The following is a 21,116-nucleotide window of genomic DNA, read 5'->3' as shown; positions in this document are numbered from 1 at the left end:
CAATCGCTGCTGAATGAGAAAAACAGAACAAAAAACAAACAGCATGAAACCAAAGGACAAGGTTCACATGCAAAAAGTAATGTCTTTAAATAAACCAATATGGCTCAACTTTATTAGGAGTTCCTGTAATAGCACAAAAATGCAACATTTAAATGAACATAGTTTAAAATAGTATCAGCATGTAGGCCTATGTCTACTACAAATGCAGTTGATTGTAGGACATATATAAAGTACATATACTTAAGTACAACATAGGCATATACAGAATACATATACTTATACTATTTGCAATACTAATTCTTCATCCTGCAGTTTATGATAGGCCCAGCTTACTGGTGCAATATGCAGTGTCGACAGTCATAACTTTGTTATATACTAATAGGAGATAGAAACAAGCCATTAAAGCACCGTTTGACATCCGCATTGGGCTCTATGTTTGCGACCCACTTCATTCTTCGTTTAATTCGCCTGCACGAGCTGTACGGGGTATATTATATGTTGGCAATGCCGCAGACTACTGAGTCGATTACTGAAGGGCCACATTTTGTAGTAGAGGTTCCCCTACACAAAAACAAAAAAGGAAAAAAAAAAGAAACGTCAGTATTCAGCCGCTATCATGGTGATACCTTGACCCGGAACACTGGAAATAGCGGCAACTGTAATTTGACGCACTATTTCGTTGATCTGTTTGAGTACCTGTGGCCGGTAGCCTTTTTATTTTGAAAGAAAACAGGATATACTGAGACGGTGGAAGAGAGAGAGAAAAGGGGAGAGCGTGTGTGTATGTGTATGCGTGTGTGTGTGTGTGTGGATGAGAGAGAGAGAGAGAGAGAGAGAGAGAGAGAGACGCTAAGAGGAAAGGAACATAACTCCCAACATAACGGGCGACAGAGCCACAAAGACTTTTCTCTTTTCAGTCGTAACTGTCCTGGTAAAAAGAAGGCAAACGCTGATGCTCTTACCTCGTTAAGATCCACCTGAAACCTGGCGGAACAACACAGCCAACCCCGCGCGCTGTTTGTCATAACGTAATGAGTCATCGTTTCTTATGATTTTGTTCACTCCAGTGATTTTCTATTCCAAGTGGACAATATAGGCAAGCAACTGGAAAACTCAAGTTGTATTAAAGAACCAAAAAGATACTGGACTTCTGGTAAGAAAAAAATTCATAGCTTCCTTTTATTAAAGTTTCGATTCATTGATTTTTTTTGATACATATAAAATCACAATTATGAAGTGCATCTGTAATTGACACATTGAAGTTCTGCTCTGCCGAGTTACCTGATGTGTTTGTTTCGATCTTATGGATATTTTCGCGGAAATAATATGACAGCTCAGTTAAAGCGACAAATTTATGACTCTGAAGAATACTGCGCCGTCGACATTTGCGTATTTGCAATTACACATTTTACAAATAGTAATAGCAATAGTATTTATTGATGCAAGATATCATCTGAAATAGTTCAAATGCAACATAATACCCAACTGCTATCGTGCTCACTTTAGCGAAGCTCGCCCTTGTACCATAGTCACGATATACTCGGGCGACAATGCAGGACAACACCGACAGTAAACTACTAATATAATATAAAGTATACAGTGGGCAATACGTTGTTCAGCATTGCGTTTTCTCAGTACCGACGTCGCGTTTCACCAATTTGCAAATATTTTTTTTCTCTACATAGTAGGAATATATATATCATTTTTTCAGCAATCATGTAAATAATGTCATCTGCAAACTCCGAAGTGCATGTATCAATAGCGATACAGTTACTAATGGTTTCTGGAACTGTAATACTGCTCACGGTAGATCTTGTGACAGCGCAGAATAAACGCTCAGGGGAGCGCTTTAGATGCTCAACGCCTAACGATGCGTATGATAGCAGCCATGAGCACGGCCGTATGATTACGACTGTAGCGCTGGGCAGTATTACACATATTATAAACGCACACATATATGTACATGAGTGTACATATATACCAGTGAAATAAAGTGTATAGACCTATTGTGATCATTTCAATAAATCTCGTGCCACTGATGAAATAAAAATTATTTGCACACGCATCTCCACACAGGATGAAAATATTTATGACTGATCATATTGATTAACGGTTTTAAAAATCTTTGTCAACTGTTTATTCTGAATTCTATGAAGGACTAATCTTTAATCCTTAAGCGGGTCAGCTATAGTTCGTGTTAAGTACGGAAAACAGGCTCTTCGTTTAACTGCAAAATTACCGGGTCACTTCATTAAATCGCCGTGCATGATATAGCAAGACTTGAAAATTAAGAATTAATTATTCGTACTTTATCTACTAACTGGCTTTTAAAAATAAATAGTATTTCAGTTTATTTTAAAAGGATAGCCTGCTGAAATAATCGAAAATGTAACTATAATAAAGGTACAAACATTTGTATTGTAATGAATAGCAGTAATTGAAATGCAATGTAATTTGTCATCCTCGGTGTTAATCGACGATGTTTGTTTCATTAGCGCTATTTTTTTGGTAATATTGTGTTATGCGACAAAAAAACATTACTGTTAAATAAAGATACTAGTAAAACATGTGAGAGATACTATTTTCACAGAAATATTCATATTTTGTTTTGTGTTCATTTGTGCGTGCAACGACAGAAAATGGTAAAGCGTAGAACACTTCATACGACGACAGGAGTGTCCTATTTTGGGTAGCATTTTTCATAGTGCAACATTCTTTACTACGTTTAAAGGTAATATGTACGATTCTAATTACTTTCGGTCTTAACTTGACCTCGAACTGTTTTCAGAATGAAACCCGCGTACTCCTGCTTGCAGCTACACGTAGATGTCTGCTTTAAACTATTTTTTAAAAACCACAATGACTTATTGACTCCCTCCCCGAAAAAGGGTCAAAGCTGCAGATCCATATTAACCTGAACAGTAATCCAGATGAAACAAAGACGGGAAAAACTCAATTTCTCCGGAAACCACCTTCCCTCCAGCTGAACTTGTGATTTTATGCTGCCGGTTTAAAGCCCCTCTCCTCGGCCACAATCTAATTATCCGAGATCTGGATAATAATGTTGTAGATGGTTTACGTCCCTCTCTTTCTCGCTCTCGCCCCTCTCTCTGAGATCGAGATTCACCTGATTATTTGCATAGGCCTTTTTCCACGGTGCCTGATTCCTGGACAAAGGCACGCGATCAGGTGCGGTGGGCTACAAACAGGTCAATTCGTGTCACAATATTGCATATGTCTGCAGTGCTCACTGCATCTTTAAATGCCTTCTGGACAGTTATATCTGTCTCCCCATTATTAATTCCTTAGCCTGAGAACATTTGAAATATGATGGCATCTTCAGAAATTTACATAGGGAATTAAAAGTTCATAAAACAATTTACAAGTATAAGTGGATTATTTGTTGCTTCTTTCTTTTCTTTTCTTTTTTTTTTGCCACCAATGACGCATCGATGTTAGAAAGCAGAAATTCTGGGGCCCCCAGGCATAGTGTCACCTTGCCTAAGATATTAAAGGGCCCCTAAAAGTTACTGGCCCCCATGAATCTGCCAGGGTATCCATGCCCCTACTATGCCCCTGTTAGAAAGAAGGTTATGCCATGGTCAGAGACTAGATTCAGTTCATCATCAGACTATTTAAAATGCAGTAAATTCTCCAAGGGTTCTGTAATCTGTGAGGATATCTAGTTGCCATGAATACAGGTATATGTACAGATCAGTAGTATGTATGAGTAGTATGCATGAGTAGTACATATGGGTGTAATAGTGAAGCCTAACAAACCTTCTGCAGGATAGATGTAAACTGCAGAGTGTTTTTTTTTTTACAACCTAACAGTGTTTTAGCAATTAAAAGTAACATTTCTTGTGGATGTATATTTAATTGAATGAATTAGACTAGGAAGGCAAAATGATGTTTTTGAGCCCCAACAGCACTAGGTCCTGATCGCAAGTTTTGATATGTGTGAAGTGAGCAGGTTCTCGTATTTGGTTGGGATTCCGCTGTGTGTCCTGGTGTTGGAGCCTGTTAGCTAGAGCTTCTAAATCAGCTGTTCGTGTGGGTTTGAGGGCATGTGCCAGCCCATATTTGCCAGTTTCCCAGCAGCGAGGGATCTGGCAGCTCCCATTCCTGAGCTCTCGACCATCATTTGGTGTTTCGTGGTACAGGACTGAGTGGCTAAAAGAGGCTACTCAATAAGAGAAGGAGGTGGAAGAAAAACTCATAGAGACTGCCCATCCAGAGACTGTCTCACAGACTGCCCATCCAGAGCTTGCTTGTAAAAAGTGTCCCTCTTTCCATCTCTTACACCACTGAATTACAATGTAATTGTTTTGAAGTGAAATTTATATTATGTTGGTCTATGTAGTTTATGTTACTTTGGCTAAAAGCATTTAAAAACATAACTGAAAACTAAATAACTTACTTAATTCAACATGTTCAAGTTTCGCTTCGAGACAGTATTGTTCATCTCTTGAAAACCAAAAAGACTGAATATTAATCAAAAATTGATTTCAATATAGAAACGAATTTAAGTAATTCTTGAATTTGTCATGCACTAATTAATTAATAACTGGATAACGTTCTCGCTTAAACACAATCAGTCTTTCTTCCTGCCCTTGAAAAAGGCCCCTAACCTCTAGCTGCTGCAGGGACTGACCCTGCTTATTCAGAAAAAAAGGATGTTGCTTTCTATAAAAGCATCCGACAAATAAAGTGCAGTAAAACAGCTGAAAATCTATGGTATATTTCATTGTTTAATTGTACAATTTGGGGAAATCATGAAAGGCGCTAGTATAAGGCAAAATGTTACGTCCAAGTTAATCGTTTCCGCTGAGGTTTCCAATTGACAAGCTTCTCAATAGACTGCAAAATATGGATTATGTTCAGACCCACCTGGTTTCTCGGGGGAGATCAGCCATGCTTTCTGTAGCCGGATCGATTTGGAAACAACGGAAAAATTGGAACATAAGAAAATACAACAAATAAGTGGCTTGTAGCAGTTAACAACAACAACAACAAAAACAATAATAATAATAATAATAATAGTTTTGCTTCCCGACATAACCCGACGTAATGTTGTGGCGTTTGCTTGGAGAATATTTGCTGATCGCCATTCAGGCCTACTAGTTTTTAAGAAGTAACAATGTCACTGGCATCATTGCCGTTGAAAGATGCTCATTTTAGTTTCGGAGCTACATGTATAGCTGATAAATTAACAGACTCAGCGGACTCAGTAGAAAGACCCCGATGAACTAGTCTGCCTTGAGATTGTGTCAAAATTTTGTCCAAAAAGTTGACTTAGCGCCAGACAAGAACACTGAATTAAAGGGATAGTATGGTGATCAATCTGTTACTACAGGGAGCGGCGTTAGGTTTTAAGAACAATTAAAATTCTGCATAGGTTATGATATATTGTCTCATGAACACCAATTTCGACTTAGAAATTAATGAAGACAATAATACAGAAAAGAAAGATTTTTCCCAGGTCCACACACCTCTGCGCTACAATTACGTGTTGATTTTTTGGACGTAGCAGGACTCCAAAAGGACGACGGGCTTATTCAGCGGCGTGCATAAAATAACTGAAAAACACATTTCCCGGGATGATTATTTTCGACTGGTGATGGTACTGTGTACGCGTAGCAGTCTGTTTCTCTTGTTTTTACATTACAAGTATGAAATACGGCATATATGTGTGGCTTATACACACGCCGCCCCATAGGTGCATGGGAATTAAGACATTTCTTTCAATAAAACCTAAAATAGACTATGATTAAAGGAATGCATAAATTAAAAATCCATCACCAGAAAGAATGAGCCAGATAAAGCAATAACGTTTAATTCCATTGTTTATGTACAAATGACGGATCACATAAGCGAATTCACTCTCAGTTAATTTTTGGATATTTTGAGCTGCAAACTTTCCTAATAAACTCTAAAATATTGAAGGAATATCTATAATAGATACTTACAATAATGGATTAAATCCATATTCCGTTTTTATTTTTTATGTATATAGCGCAACCTTGCATAGGACAAGCGAGTATAAAAAACTCTTGATGGATTTCGTGTTAATTTGAGATTGGGGCATAATCCGACAACATAAGGTAATAAATATTTACATAGTTCAAACATTTATACTATAATTTTATATTGTCCTTCTATGCTTCACAAATTATAGTGCCGTTTACAAATGAATGTCCTTTTCGTTTTAAAATATGTACAAATGAATTATATCTTGGCAATTGCTCCGATTACACGTGTCTGTGAAAATGAGCTCCGTAAATTGCTTGGCGGATTAATTTGTCCAAAAAAACTTCTGACTTTCCTCGCACTCCGCAACAGACTGTATGTAGTGAGTAAATTTATGAGTATGGGCATTCCAAGGAGAGACTAGCCAATGGCGGCAGGGTACAGCGGCGATTGGCCAGCTAGAGGTCACTTCCAAGCCAAAGACTCCGCCCCTGTACACATGATATGGAATCTACTGGCGCCAGCTCTGACAGTTTGTACAGCTGCATGTCGCTAAAGACTTCTTCAGTGTACTGTTACTTGATTGGCCGACGACACAGTTCCAAACCTGAAAATCAGCAAATGAAATAAACAACAGAATTTTGCAAACATTGTTGAAAACCTGCGATTTCCTAATTACTGCACTAAATCGACAGTCCCCACCTTGGCACGGATTATCGCAAGTATTGACTGAGAAAAAAAGGGCAAGGTATGGGTATATTTGTTGTGTGTGTGTGTGTGTATATATAGGCTTTCATCGCACTGATATGATTCGCGTGTGGAACAACTGCTTACTTTATGTAGTTTGTTCGGGGGCGTGGGGGAAGTGCTAACTCCGCATCTCTTACGTTGACCGAGGGCTAAATGTGTCTTGGGATCACGTATCTGCTCATATACAAATACGTGTACTAATCGTTATTGTATCTTATTGTATTATATATTGAATGTTTTGTCAATATCGTTTAATTTTACTTACAGGTATCCTGTGTCAGCTTCGTCCCCATGCTTATCTGACAAACAGATAGAGCTTCGGACTCCGTCTTTATGCAAACAACTTAGGTGGAAGCACCAAACTAATAAAACACGTACTTCTCTGGAACAATTTAATCGCATTTCTTCAAGTCAAGGGGAGTGTGATTAGAGCACCAAACGAAGGCACAGATTTGAAATTGAACGAAAACATCTAGGAGAAACGACTCAACTGGGGGAAACGTGCAGGAAAGAAGTTGTGGAGATGGATGTCGCGGCGGATCAGCCTCGATGGATGGCCCATCATCACGCTGTACTGAACGGCCAGCACCCAGACTCTCACCACCCTGGCCTGACACACAACTACATGGAACCAGCGCAGCTATTGCCGCCGGATGAAGTAGACGTTTTCTTCAACCACCTGGACTCGCAAGGAAACCCCTACTACCATAACTCCGCTCGGGCAAGAGTTTCTTACAGCCAAGCTCACGGTAAGGTGGACTATCTTAAAAAATACAATAATTCGTGTTATAATAATTATTTTCGTTATAATTACAATTTGTTTACAGGGAACTGCTAAGATTTTTGTCGGTGCATATGGAAATATTGTCCTGTTGTGGGATATCGTAACACTCTCCTGACGATAATAGTAAAACTAGCTTGCTTTCAAGTTAAAGTTTAATTTACAGTTTATGTTCTAGAAAGGTCAACTATATTTGATGCTATCTGGCGAAGCGCTGTTTCAAGGATGTAGGGAAAGTAACGTAACGTACGCAACGACTTTATTACTCAGACTTTTTTCTTTCTCGGAAAAAGACAATTGAGAAAGAAAACTTCCATACGACAAAGCGTAGGAAATAGGAAGTGCAAGGCATTTAACCCCGCCAGTACTTCCCGGATATGAAAAAAAAACGTAAATCGTTAAAATATTTGGCTAACTATTTGTCATGGATTTGGTGCTACAATTCCAGGTGGACAGTGTCCTCACAGGGTTAGTCTTCTGTGATTCGATATATTTTACTTTCAAGGTGCTAAAAAGTTTATCGTTTATCTAGGATAACAGTATTTAGTCCATATCAGATAGATACTGAGTATCTAATTTGCGATTCACTTACACTGCTACTCAAATTGAGTATTTGATACTTTTGTAAAGAGGATATGTTTAATAAGGTTACTGAATCAATTAGTAAAGAGAACGGGAATAATCTTCTTTAAATACTATTTAAAATAATATGACTATGCCCTGGTTTATTTTTTGCGAAATCGGATAATTTATTTATGGGTAAACTGTGTTTTTCTCAACAGGTGTGAAAAGTGTTTCCTCATGTAATTCCTTTCTAACAAGGCTTTAACATTACGATCCATATATACTAATACATTTATAATTATATAATGTTTAGATACATTTTTATAATTTGTAACAGATAATGTAATATATTTATTAGTAAAATAAAATGTTTCCCTTTAGCTCGTCTCACAGGGAGCCAAGTCTGCCGGCCGCACCTCCTTCACAGCCCGGGCATTCCGTGGCTAGACAGCGGCAAGGCCGCTCTCTCCGCTCACCACCACAACGCATGGGCAGTTAGCCACTTCAGCAAACCAGGGCTTCACCCCGGTTCTGCTACTCCGGGCGGCCTCTCCGCCGTGTATCCGTGCAGCAGCTCTTCAAACACCGCCTCTGTGTCTTCACTTACTCCGGCATCCCACTCCAGCCCACACATCTACAGTTTTCCTCCAACCCCTCCTAAGGACGTCTCGCCGGACCCAGGAACTGCGTCTCCCTCCTCCGCCAACAGGATGGACGAAAAGGAGTCCATTAAGTACCAGGTGTCCTTAGCGGACGGTATGAAGATGGAAGGAACCAGCCCACTTCGGAGCAGCTTGGCGACGATGAATTCGCAGACCACTTCTACTCATCACCCCATCCCGACCTACCCTGCATACCCGTTGCCGACGGCACACGACTACGGCAGCAGTCTCTTCCATCCCGGCAGTCTGCTTGGTGGATCCTCGCATAGCTTTACTCCGAAGGGTAAAAGCAAAACTCGGTCCTGCTCAGGTGAGTTTCACACTAACTGCCTATTTACGCAAAAATGAATGCGTCACATTTTACAGAATTTTATACGAATATCCTCTCAATATTAGGGATTCAATCTACACAGTCTCACACTGATATTAAGTAAAAAATACTACGTGGACTGCACTGGTACCTCCAACTGCTGTTCTTAACTGATTGAAAACCGTTTGACGTCGCAGGCAAACTAAAATTGCAGCAGGAAAAAGTTGCTACAGTTGATTTTTAAAAAACTGAGAACTGCTATCACATTCCATCGAAATCAAATTTAGAAACAGGGGCCTTTAGTGAAAATGAAAACAAACAGTTATGCAGATGGAGAAATTAACAGGAGTAAAACAATAATAGATCTGCTACAGAGTCATGCACAGGAAAGTAACCAGAAAGTCCAAAAAAGGATTAAAATACACGCTGTTTTAGCATTTGCAGCAACACAGCTAAAAGCAAATGTGAGTAAAATTTCACAACGGTGGCGCGTGGCGTAGTAGAGCGGACTAATATTTAGAAACTTAGTAGAACCACACAAATGTCATGCACAGAATGTATTTCAGAAAATATTTCCAACATGTTCAGAGCAGTAGACAAAATGATTTCTAATTTTAAAACCATTAAAACACCAACTGCGTTAAATATATTATCGCTCCCTTTTTCAGTTAATATCTTTTCTTTTTGCCAAGCAGCTTGTGTTTCCAAGAAATATTTGCGACTTATTTTTAATTAAGTGTCAGAAAGTATGTAATTATGTATTTTAAAAAGTAAAAAAGTACATACAAGTATATACAAGTACATACAGCGTTTTGTAGCCTACTCAAACTAAATATAATAATTACAGATACATATTATAAATCAATGGGATTTATTTTAACATTTAACATTTCATCCACAATGAAACTACCTAACTAAATCCGTAAGTAAAGCCGTATTTGGATGTATTTTCATTTGTTCAGTTATAAATGACACTCCGTCCAATCTGTCTTTCTAACAAGTGTCGGAGGGCACAGCGGTAATGTTCTCTACTTTGGTTATCTTATCTCTAACAAGTTGTCAGAGTTTCAGTAGCTCTAATCAAAGCTGATTCCTATTCCCACCGCAGGTAAACACTACGCACGCTTATTTAAAGAGCCACTTAAAGGAAGTTGTACACAAATAAAAGTAGCTGGGGTAATCGACAACCACAAATATGTAAATGCGCCAGTTCTTTCTTAAATAAGCGCAGTATTCCTGTAAACAGGCAACTTTTTAAATGTAACACAACAATTCACAATCAACCACCGCAAAACGCCATCGGACACAGATACACGCATAAAACTGCATACTTTGCCTTAGTTAGAAGCTAGGCATATTAACACAAAATATATGCTTCATATGTTTAATACATTTTTACTTGTTAATTTCCTATTCTGGAATGATGAGTCACCATTTTATTCATTTTTCTGCACACACACACACACACACTCATGCCAAGATATAAGCGTATTAAGATTGGCGACTGGATTTAAAATGACGTATTAAAACTTACGGAACACTGATACATTGCGGGGAACACGCGCACGCGCACATCGGTTCAATTATCATTATAATTCCTTTTCCAGTAATTTACAGAACGATTTATAATGCTGTAAAAATCCCGTGGGGAATAATAAACGCCTATCATGCCCACGTAAATTTTTACAAGGAAACATTCAAGACAAGTTTTTCTTCTGCTTCCTCTCTACTCCGTGGTGGTAGGACTAGAAAGACACGCCCACCCCTTCCCCCTACGAACTCCTACCCATTGATTATAAGCCTATTTCAAATAATCATTATTCATTATTATTTAATTAAATGAATAAAACAATCTTATTAAAATACCAGGGTATATAATTCTAGATGGCAGCAAAAATTATTCATGACTTTTATTCGGAGTTGATTTGTTGTTGTTTTCCTTTAAGTCCAAAAAGTTGCTGAAAGTGTGGTATATTTTAAATTCCATTTAAGAAACACGTTATTTATGTAGTTGTAGTGATATTTCTTCTGTCATAAATACTCTGCAGGAATTCTCCGCAGATAATATTCATTAAAAAAATAATTATACTTTTTTTTCTGATATGCTGCATATGTTTTATCTGAAGTAATAAAAGATGATATAAAAGGAAGTTTGGTCATCAGCTGCCACTCCACTGCGCCCAGACAAAGACTACATGCTACAATACAAATCTGACACAGCCTCTCTAAAAATTAATGTAATATGGGCACCTACAGAGATTCATCATTTATCAGAATTTAGGTTTTTGTGCAAAAAAAAAGAAAAAAGACTAATAATAATAATAATTTAAAAAAAAAATACAGGTGCCTTTGTAAATGTCACGCAAATGTAGGGCTGCCAGTTGTGTTCTTGGCTGTGGATCCTCTTAACTGATAGATTAATTAAGCGCCAGATCCCCCAGGCCCACTACAATTTGCTGGTTCGCCACAAAGCACTGCTTCCCAGACCATAAGCCCCCGAGCTGAGTGCCAGTAGCCTGTTAGGCCGTCCTGTAGAATGCAGGGCAGCAGCAGTGCGACAGTCATAACATACATACATACCTTACTGGCACTTCCTGTTTGATTAGCCCTCACACAAGCGGCATTCCCACAGGGCAGCCTTCTTCCCCCTGGCTCGACTCACAAAGCAGCCCCTAAGCAGTGACCCCATTTTGTTTTCATTTTATGTGAATCTCATGCACTGGAGTTTATCCGATTGCTGCTTTCTCCTTACTGACACAGCCTCAGAAATGTGGTACAGAGAGCAAGAAATACAGAAAATACTATCCGGCCGTGTACCTCTGAGTATTGTTTGCCTTCAGTGACACAGGGAGAAGTTGGCTAATGTCTTGTTAAAAAAAAAGTGGATGGACATTAGTTTTTAAGGCTCAGATCTGATTGGTCTTTTGTGTAGGTAAAAATTCTAATGGTAGAACTCACAGAAAGCCTATTGTCCTGTGAGCCAGAGCTGGGTCTAAATTCAATCTCATGACATTTTTGCTGCAAACAGAATAAATAAAAATCACAGGGCATATCTTGCAGACCTCCTTCATTTTTATATATTAAGTTACTGCTGCCCCAACTGGACATCAGGACAGCTGGTGATTTTCCCACAGACATCCTTAGGAAGCTGTGTTGGTGTCCTTGTCCTTCCCACCTCCTCCACACTGTTGTTAGAGCACAAGTAACTGAACGCCTTTTTACAAACATCAGCCGTAGCAACATTTTCCCTTAATTGTCTTTGTCAGCAGAGGAATAACCAATTTTTAAAGCAGTGAACGGAGGTACGAATACAATCCAGGTAGTATTTTTAACATGGCATTATGACATTGACATGACATTGACGTAAGCCCAGGAAATATTGGTGTGACAAAAGGTTTTTTTGGTATTAATAAATGCACAGGCCTCTTGTCATCAAACGAACCAAATTTAATCAAATACACTTTCTAGTTGCAGACTTGTTAGTGGAGAAAAAAAGTTTGAAAAAGACTCCCAGTATGGGGACATTAATGATGTGTGTGGGTTTGCGTGCTACTGTTTGTTTTTATAAATTCCCCGCCTGCTCTTCTTTCCACCTGCATGCTGCGCAGAGGGGCGAGAATGTGTCAACTGCGGGGCCACCTCCACGCCCCTGTGGCGACGGGACGGCACCGGGCACTACCTCTGCAACGCCTGCGGCCTCTACCACAAGATGAACGGACAGAACCGGCCCCTCATCAAGCCCAAACGCAGACTGGTGAGTTACAGATGCGACGCCTCTCACAATAGGGCGAATAGCGGCGTAAATGGAGACCATAAACACAATTTCAGGAAAGTTGTATTTTCTCAATCAGCTTCCTGGAATTGTGCTGCACGCTCACCCCAGTGATCCCACACACAGACCATCGCTGGACTACCACTGCTGGCATTGTTAGCACAACAAATATCGTTGCTACTTCTGATAATGTCACTGATACCAGTACCAGCGCTGGTGTAATTATATTTAATAAAACGTACCCAGTAAGACTGCAGGGTATGCGAATGCATTGCTCTAATCGACTCCCCCTGCTTGCATCAAATAATCAAGAGTAGACCTACAGTCTGAGGCAGGATATCTTTACTGATCGATTAAAAAAACAACTTAGGAATATCCAAAAATTGTTATTGTTATTATTATTACTCTCACAAATATTTAAGATGAGGATTATAAAGGATTAAAACATTCAATATTTAATACCCATCAAAAGGCAATCAATAGTCAGTTCTCCGTCACAAGGAAAATTATATCAGATAAACAAAATAGATAATCAAAGTAAGCTTGATTTTTTAATTTATGCATTTATTTAAAATAATTATTTGCATAAAAGCATAAATGCTATAATTTAAGTTTTGTTAGATATTCAAAACGAACATGAATTTTTAATTGAATTTTATCCTTTCCTGAATACCAAACCTGAATCATTTTTGGAAACAATTTCTGATTTATTTATTGACCGCAAATCCTTTTATATTTATGAATGCTTACATAAGAAATTCAGAACTTAGATGCATACTAACAAAGGAGGTGTATTAATATAAAATAACAGCTATTAACAATTGATTGGGTTCCTTGATTATAGCGTAAGTGAATGCGTCCGCATTTTTCATATGTATATCTATGATGTAGTACGAAATTGTGTGGACAAACGCGAATGTTATTCAGATATTTATAATTGCCATCTACAATCCATTCGTAACGGTTTATTAATCGAATTATAACTTGATTCGCCAGATCAAATTTTACATAGGAAAACGATTAAGTCTTAAGATATAGGCCTACATAGTTTCTCAAAATAGATTAGGTTCCACCTAACAAAGTAAAATAAATATTTTCTGGGTCTGGAACAGACCACAGCATATTTCAAATGTTATAAAATTGGGGAAAGGAAAGCAGAATTAATACAATTTTATTCGTTCAATATTCGGTCTGAAGCAGGTTTAATTCAAGAGAACAGAATAGGCGCAAGAAAATTAGAAAGTAACAACGCTGCACACCATTATCATCATCATCAATAATAATAATAATAATAATATAACGTAGATCAAGTATATCCACATTTTCTTTATTTGTGTCTCTGTCCATTTTTAAAACGTCCATGTTTTTCCATAGAGTATGTCGCCACTGCTGTGTATTTTTACAGCTCACATATTTTCAGTGCTAGTCCAAAGGCCATCCAGTTGTTTCCTATCCGGATATCTGCCCGGGACCGATAAGGAAGCGGGGCTCACGCGTGTTTCCGTTTGTAGCCAGACGCGCTGAGTTTTCTGCGGGCCGGCTTGGCAGCTTCGGACACACACAGTAAAGCGATTAGCGAGGCACTGTAGGATCCAGTTATGTGTTAAGAAAGAAGGCGAAGCACGGAGGCGGGCCGCTCTGAGGGAATTGGAAATAAATGGATTTATGTTCTGGCCCCATTGTTTGTCAAGGTTGGTATGCAGTCATGCACCCTGCTAGACTGTGTTTAACGTTTCTGTTATACAGAAACTAACCACTGGGTCGCCGCTTTTAACGCATGTGTCTGATGTTCACACGAAACACCAGTTTGGTTATTCGTCAATCGCACAGTTCACCCAATCTCTCCTTAAGCGTATAAACTGACCAGTTACGAATACGATCAAGGAATTTTAACTACCAGCCTCACTCTATCAGGCTACCAAATTTGTTATCGATTCTCGTTTTATGTAACAAAAACCTACAAATATAGCATATAAACTAAATCTATCAGTCCAGGCCTATCTCTGGATATCACAACAAGTCGTTCATATAAATATATAGATCTAGTAAGTGATATAACGAGACGCACGCAGCAATCTGTAAATACAACTGTCTGTAAGCTTACCTTCATGGTACCATTTGTACCGTGTGGGATGGGGCCAGAAGTCGTAGTTAGTAATTGGATTCGCGTTGTTGGGGCCGCGGAAACAAAGCGTGCGGGGATAATATGCATTACATAGAACGACATTTCTAAATGCGATTTAATTCAATAGAAGTGGTTTTACTACACTGCATATATGGACCGGTGTAATTTGATTATTCATGCATAGGCTATTTCCTTAATGATTTTAATGACGGTGTGTTTTTCGGACCGTCTACACGCACTTTCCTTGCCTGCGTTTATTACATCTCGTTTTACATGCAGCCTATGTATTTTTTCCCCAGTCCGCCGCGAGACGAGCTGGCACCTGCTGCGCTAACTGCCAGACGACCACCACCACACTGTGGAGGCGCAACGCAAACGGCGACCCGGTGTGCAACGCCTGCGGCCTCTACTACAAACTGCACAACGTGAGTGCCGCTAATATCAGACTGTGGCAAGCGGGTGGACGGCTTGTATTCATTAAGGCGAGGGATGGGAGACTGGGACGCACAGGCTGCTTACCATGTCAAACGTTGGCCGTTGGTCTTCTTTCTTCATGCCTTTTTGTCTCCATGTGAGGGGTTATTCCTTTGAGACGCGGGAGGGTGGGACTGTCATTCAAGAGGCGGCGTCTGTTATACTAATGCCAATGCATTAAAAGTAGCCCTTTTCAAATTTAGCGTGGCTTCTATCACTATGTATTATTAAAAGGCCGCGCGCTTTTCCCGAGCACAGACAAAAGTACTTAAAGATTTTTATTACCATTATCCCCAAACAGCTGAACCAATAGCTATTTCAATGCTGAACATCTGTAAAAAATAGCTTTAAATAAAAACAATACATCTCCTGATAAAAGCCCAATATAATTTAAATGTAAAACACTGATAAACACAAAGGCTGTAATTATATCCTATTTTGCTCCAGTATCAGTTTTAACTGAGTGTTATAAGAAATGTTTGCACGACACAGAGTCCCATGGTTATAATGAACAAAAAATGCATGTAGGCGAAAGTTTGGCAGAATTAAAGACATCAAGCACATAGCATTGAATAAGAGTGAATAAAAACCAAAGAGAACCGATTGTCTGACATTATTTAATACGCCGGTCTGGGAAAAAATGCAACAAACAATATCTCCTCAGTGTAACAGGTATATTTCAGTTTGTTAGCAGGCTGTGTCATGAGGGTGTGAAACGCGCAGAACGTGTCACGTTCTGAATTTCGGAGGCATCGACGCTGATCTCATCTCCCTCCTCCTCCGTGCAGGTCAACCGGCCGCTGACCATGAAGAAGGAGGGCATCCAAACCCGCAATCGCAAGATGTCAAATAAGTCCAAGAAGAGCAAGAAGGCCGGGGACGGCTTCGAGGAGCTCTCCAAGTGCATGCACGACAAAGCCTCCCCCTTCAGCGCTGCCGCCCTCGCCGGTCACATGACACACATGGGCCACCTGCCGCCCTTCAGCCACTCCGGACACATGCTGCCCACCCCGACCCCCATCCACCCATCTTTTGGCCACCCTCACCACTCCAGCATGGTCACGGCCATGGGCTGAGCCAAGCACAGCCCCAGCTGACAGTTCAACGGAGTGGGGGGGGGGGGGGAGCAGGGATAGGAGGGTGCCACGGCGATTAAGGCGATGACCTTAATGAAGAGACAGCAGTGTTTTTACTTTGTATCGCAGGAATGAGAGCGTAATCGAAGGGGATGAATATGGTATGCATTATCCCCGACACTGTAAATATCATAATTAGACTTTTGTATTACTTGGTACCTCCTCAGATAAAATGTATTATCAGTGGGGCTGCTGCATAACTCCCCCTAAAAGATGACAGCATATTCCATTAAGGCACCCCTCCCCCCCTCCTCAACACCACCACCACACCTAAAAACCTGCCCCACCGCTGGCCATGTCCCCACTGCGTCGTCACTATCAGGACCTTCAGCGGAGTCTGGAGAAACGGCAGAAACTGTGAATACTGTAAATGTGGGAGATGTGCGAGGCAGACCTGCGGAGAGACGTGGACCAGACCCCTCTGCGTGTTTAAATGAATATATGCTGGATTTCTGATCACAGACTCCTCCTATTTTTAAAAGAACTTTACGAAGAAAAAACAACCATAAGGAAATGAGCAAATGGAAATTAATTTTAAAACATTTTATATTATTATTATTGTTATTATTATTTTTATCTGATAATTTATTTTCATTCTACCTTTTTCCTTTTCCTAAAAACCTACAAATATTGTTATCATTTCTGTTGTAATTAATTAAAGTGAACACTGACTTGTTTTACCCAATTTTGCTTTTTCTGACCTGTCGACCGTTCTGGTAACTTTTCATTAAAAACAATTGGGGTGTTTTCGTAATAAAAAATGCGGTCTGTGATTAAATTCTGTTGAAACGGAGCCGCGGTGGATGAGCTCTGCAGCTGACTGCCATTCCTGTACCCCTGAAGTTTCTGGCGGACCTCCTCCCCCAGCTCAGAGACATTCGGTGAGCTGATGGGCCCGTGACAATGACTCCTGCCATTTCGCCCTGGGTCCCTGCTGTAGCCCAAACCTACCTACAGCTCTCATTTGCTCGCACCCTCATTTTGTCACTGTTGTCCCACTTTTGCAGCTTTTTCTGGTGTTTCTTTCGGAAAGAAAGACTGCTTCTTTGTTGAAATGAGTATACCTGACAATCTAGGAAGAACTGCATACTGATAATAAAGGAATTGATAAAGGTCAACGCAACCGTTTTCAGATCTTTTGATTTTTGCAAGGCAACCTAAGATGAACCTTGTACATATGTAGACAGAAAAATGCAGATATCTGGTTAAAGGCAAGTCAATTACTATTATTGTAGAATATTGTATATGTACCTTTAATAGAAGATCATGGTTCAGTAATTTTATCGTACTGTCTTTCTCAGGATCTCCTCTCCACTGCCACCTCACTCTGCGCTGACCCCCCCACCCCGCCATTTGTGTACCTATTTGCCCCACAGTATAAAGCTTCTGTCCTAAAGCTGTATTGCATTATTAAACATAACCATTGCCATGCTATAAAATAGCCACAGTCAACCCATCAATCAGATTCACTGAAACACGCAGTTCTGAATGTTACCCTGGTACTGTTTTAAAATAGGCTTTACTTTAGTTCATTGTTCAGAGACTTTATACACGTTACGCATTATGTTTTTGCAGTCAGTAAATGATGAGAGATTTACTGTTCAGTCACTATTTCTATCAGTATTCATTATATTATGATAAAATGTGCTGCCATATATATATTATACATTAAAAGTATATATTTTTGTTGTATATGTACATATATGCAGCAAAAAAAATTAAATCACTACAATAGAGACATTTTTTTTCCATTGTTTTTTTTTTTTCATACAACAACAAATCAGAATCTTTTCCCACTTCTCAGCTCTGACCAATAGGAACAATATTCCGAAGGTGCTACAAGATAACTAGCAGTAATCTTTAACAGCAAATTCCATTTTTCTCAGAGTTATCAATGTGTTGAGCTTATGTGACTGTAACCATTTAAAATGAATAAACGCTTTTACATTTAAAAAATACATTTCCTTTCTTCCCATCATCTTCTATAAAGATGTATATCAGTTTATCACTGACTAAAACTTACATTCAATAAACCAATTAACCAGAAACGTATTAATCTGTCTTTCTCACTCCTTCATTAATGGGCACGCTCATCACCACGGGGTCAAACACCGAACCAGTTGGGCCGTGCGTCTGACTACCTTACCATCCTGGGACAGCTGCCCACACGTGCCCAGATGTCGGATTTTCTGCTGGGGCCCAGATGCGAGGTTGACGGTCAAGCTGTGTGGCTGCCAACTGCTCTGGCAGACAGGCTGCCCGTCTCCCCGCAGAGGCAGAGCACGGCCATGTCACACAGGTCAGTGAGGGTGGGGTCTGCAGGACCCCGCCCGATACTGCCAACGCTGGGCTGCGTACTGTAACAACGGTGCTGTGGCAGAAATGGGACGCATCCATCATAAGGTAGCCCATAAATCCTTAACCACCAAAAGTTTTTCATGCCACATTTGCAGAAAAGGTCTGAATAAATTAAACTATCCTTTTACTTACTTTCATGCCACCTATAACAGCATAATGTGCGCAGTCTGTCTCTGGTCTGTTGTGTTTTCATTGCACATTCTGCCACCGATTACCATAATTGCCACCACTGGATTCATGATCGGCTTTAATCAGTTCCAGCACGTACCCGGGACACCGCTGCTCCAGGAGAGAGTTCATGCTTCGCTGGACAGTCGGTGGCTTGGCGCCAAGCAGGACATGCGCACAGTCACACACTCACATGAACTTGTGCCTACAGACCTACTGGTGCTCTCAGTCCCTGCCCCCCTCCCCCCCCCCCTTCACTTTAATTTTTATTTTTCCTGTCTTTCTCGCGCTCGCTTTCATATTCAGAAAGGAGATATTGAGGAAGGGCAGCAGGTCTTCAGCAGGACAAAAGAAGGAAAGGCAATCAGGGGACCAATGAGCACGTGCGTGGGGCGACGGGGATGGGGGGGGGGGCTGACACATGTACCACACAGGAATACTTACAAGTGAAATCAGTGAATTATCTTTCCTGGGGCTTTACTGCTATTTTGTTGATATTCCTACAGTGTACTAAATATAATCACTATGGATGCTGTAACCTTCACGTTTAACACTTGTTGAGCTGCCTGTAGATTTTTCACTTTAAATGATTTACTCACCTGCCTTGTGCAGCTGATCGTGAAATGTTGCATTGAAGCAGTATAGGAATCCCGTGTCTGCATTGGATCAGGTCGAGGTCGAGTCATTAATACCATGTTAATGCTTCAAAATTCAGCAGAAACTACTTACTGATTTGGGCTTCATTCTTGGGAATATTAAATGCACTAGAATAATTATTAGAAGATTCCCCACCATTACATTTATTTACTTGGCCTAGGTTGTGAAAACACAGCGAAATGCATCCTCCACATTTAATCCATAGGTGACACAGCAGTGGGCAGCTAATTCATCACCTGAAGAGCAGCACATAGGCCAGACCTTCACTCAGGGCACCTTAGCAGGGATTCAAACCAGCAACCTTCCAATTGCAGTGCCCTTCCAGAACCATTAGACCACCAATGCTGCTATTAGCTCAAAAAAAAAAACTTACCAGTCAATTTAAACAAGAATGTAGCTGTTGAAAAGTTGTAAATGTGTTTATTATTAAATACCAGCCATTTACAAGTATGTTCATGCATATTCAGGCTTGGAAGGTACAACCTTATTCAGACATAAGGTACAACTTTTGCAGAAAAAGTAATGTCATTCCCATAAAGAGTAATAGTAAGTAGTAAAGAAAAATTTTAGTGACAGGAAAGTAGCAAAGATTTTTTTTAAAGTATCCAAGTCTCTGCATATCCAGCTTTTAAACACAGAGTTCCTATGCCAGATCTTCTTGCCATATTCACGTAACTTCTGATTTACATAGATGGTTATTTTAAAATCTTGCTTAATAACTGAAGGCATGTTAATCCAAGATATCTCGTTTTAAATCTATGGTTTTGCTGTGCTTAAATTAACTTGAGCACTTGGTGTGTTCCTTTATTTAAACTAAAATTTGGCAAAGGACCTTACTGTAAAGATTTCCATAGATAAGGAACAGGAATGCAATTATCATTGCTAGACAGATACTAGGAACAGAGAGATGGTAGAAGGAAGGACGACGTTCAGTTCAGAATGCCTTATCAGGTGCGGTTCTAGAATCCTAAATGAAACAAACAAACTGAACTTACCAGTATATCCGTGTCCAGCAGAGGTGAAAATCAAACTGTGTGTCTATGGAGGGAGAGAGAGGAGGTACAATTCAGGAGCCAAGTGATTAGCAGAATGAACTGGTGCCTCCTGTGAACAGTGTATACAGATTAATGGAGAAAGGGAAGTGAAACAGAGACAAAACAAAGAGAATACAGGATAAATGGAAGCTCAGGAAAAAACGGAAAAGTAGCCAGGAATGGGCTGTATGACCTGATCTCTTACGCTTCTCATGCAGCTTTTTAAGTTCAAACTGACTAATATTTCAAGTCCAAGTAACAATGTGTAGCAGGCAAATTATCTGAAATACTTTCATTTGTGGTATCACATGTACAGACAACAGGTTACAAATGAGAGAATAATTAATTGTATCTC

General features: G+C 39.8%; 1 protein-coding gene across 2 annotated transcripts; it reads left to right on the top strand.

The window, feature by feature from the left end:
* Positions 1–645: 645 nt before the first annotated feature.
* LOC111840592 (GATA-binding factor 2) lies at positions 646–17,662 on the top strand. 2 transcript variants are annotated; one of them, XM_023805583.2, is made up of 6 exons: positions 646–1,153; positions 6,988–7,469; positions 8,447–9,037; positions 12,646–12,791; positions 15,234–15,359; positions 16,197–17,662. In XM_023805583.2, exons 2-6 carry the CDS (start codon positions 7,244–7,246, stop codon positions 16,482–16,484), a joined length of 1,377 nt encoding a protein of 458 aa, XP_023661351.1. In that variant the 5' UTR covers positions 646–1,153; positions 6,988–7,243; the 3' UTR covers positions 16,485–17,662. The 2 variants fall into 2 exon arrangements, with proteins under 2 accessions (XP_023661351.1, XP_072569018.1); XM_072712917.1 differs by lacking the exon at positions 646–1,153 and adding an exon at positions 6,322–6,718.
* Positions 17,663–21,116: the final 3,454 nt, after the last annotated feature.

The sequence above is a fragment of the Paramormyrops kingsleyae genome, chromosome 6, assembly GCF_048594095.1.
Source record: "Paramormyrops kingsleyae isolate MSU_618 chromosome 6, PKINGS_0.4, whole genome shotgun sequence".
In the NCBI taxonomy this organism is placed as follows: Eukaryota; Metazoa; Chordata; class Actinopteri; order Osteoglossiformes; family Mormyridae; genus Paramormyrops; species Paramormyrops kingsleyae.
Note: the sequence above shows the minus strand (reverse complement) of the source record. Positions and strands in the feature narration are given on the sequence as shown.

Excerpts from the sequence above, each read along its gene's own strand:
- LOC111840592 (XM_023805583.2), top strand. The coding sequence starts at position 7,244 with ATGGATGTCGCGGCGGATCAGCCTCGATGGATGGCCCATCATCACGCT. Across the intron at positions 12,792-15,233 it reads TCAAGCCCAAACGCAGACTG|TCCGCCGCGAGACGAGCTGG; the intron begins GTGAGTTACAGA and ends TTTTTTCCCCAG. Across the intron at positions 15,360-16,196 it reads TCTACTACAAACTGCACAAC|GTCAACCGGCCGCTGACCAT; the intron begins GTGAGTGCCGCT and ends TCCTCCGTGCAG.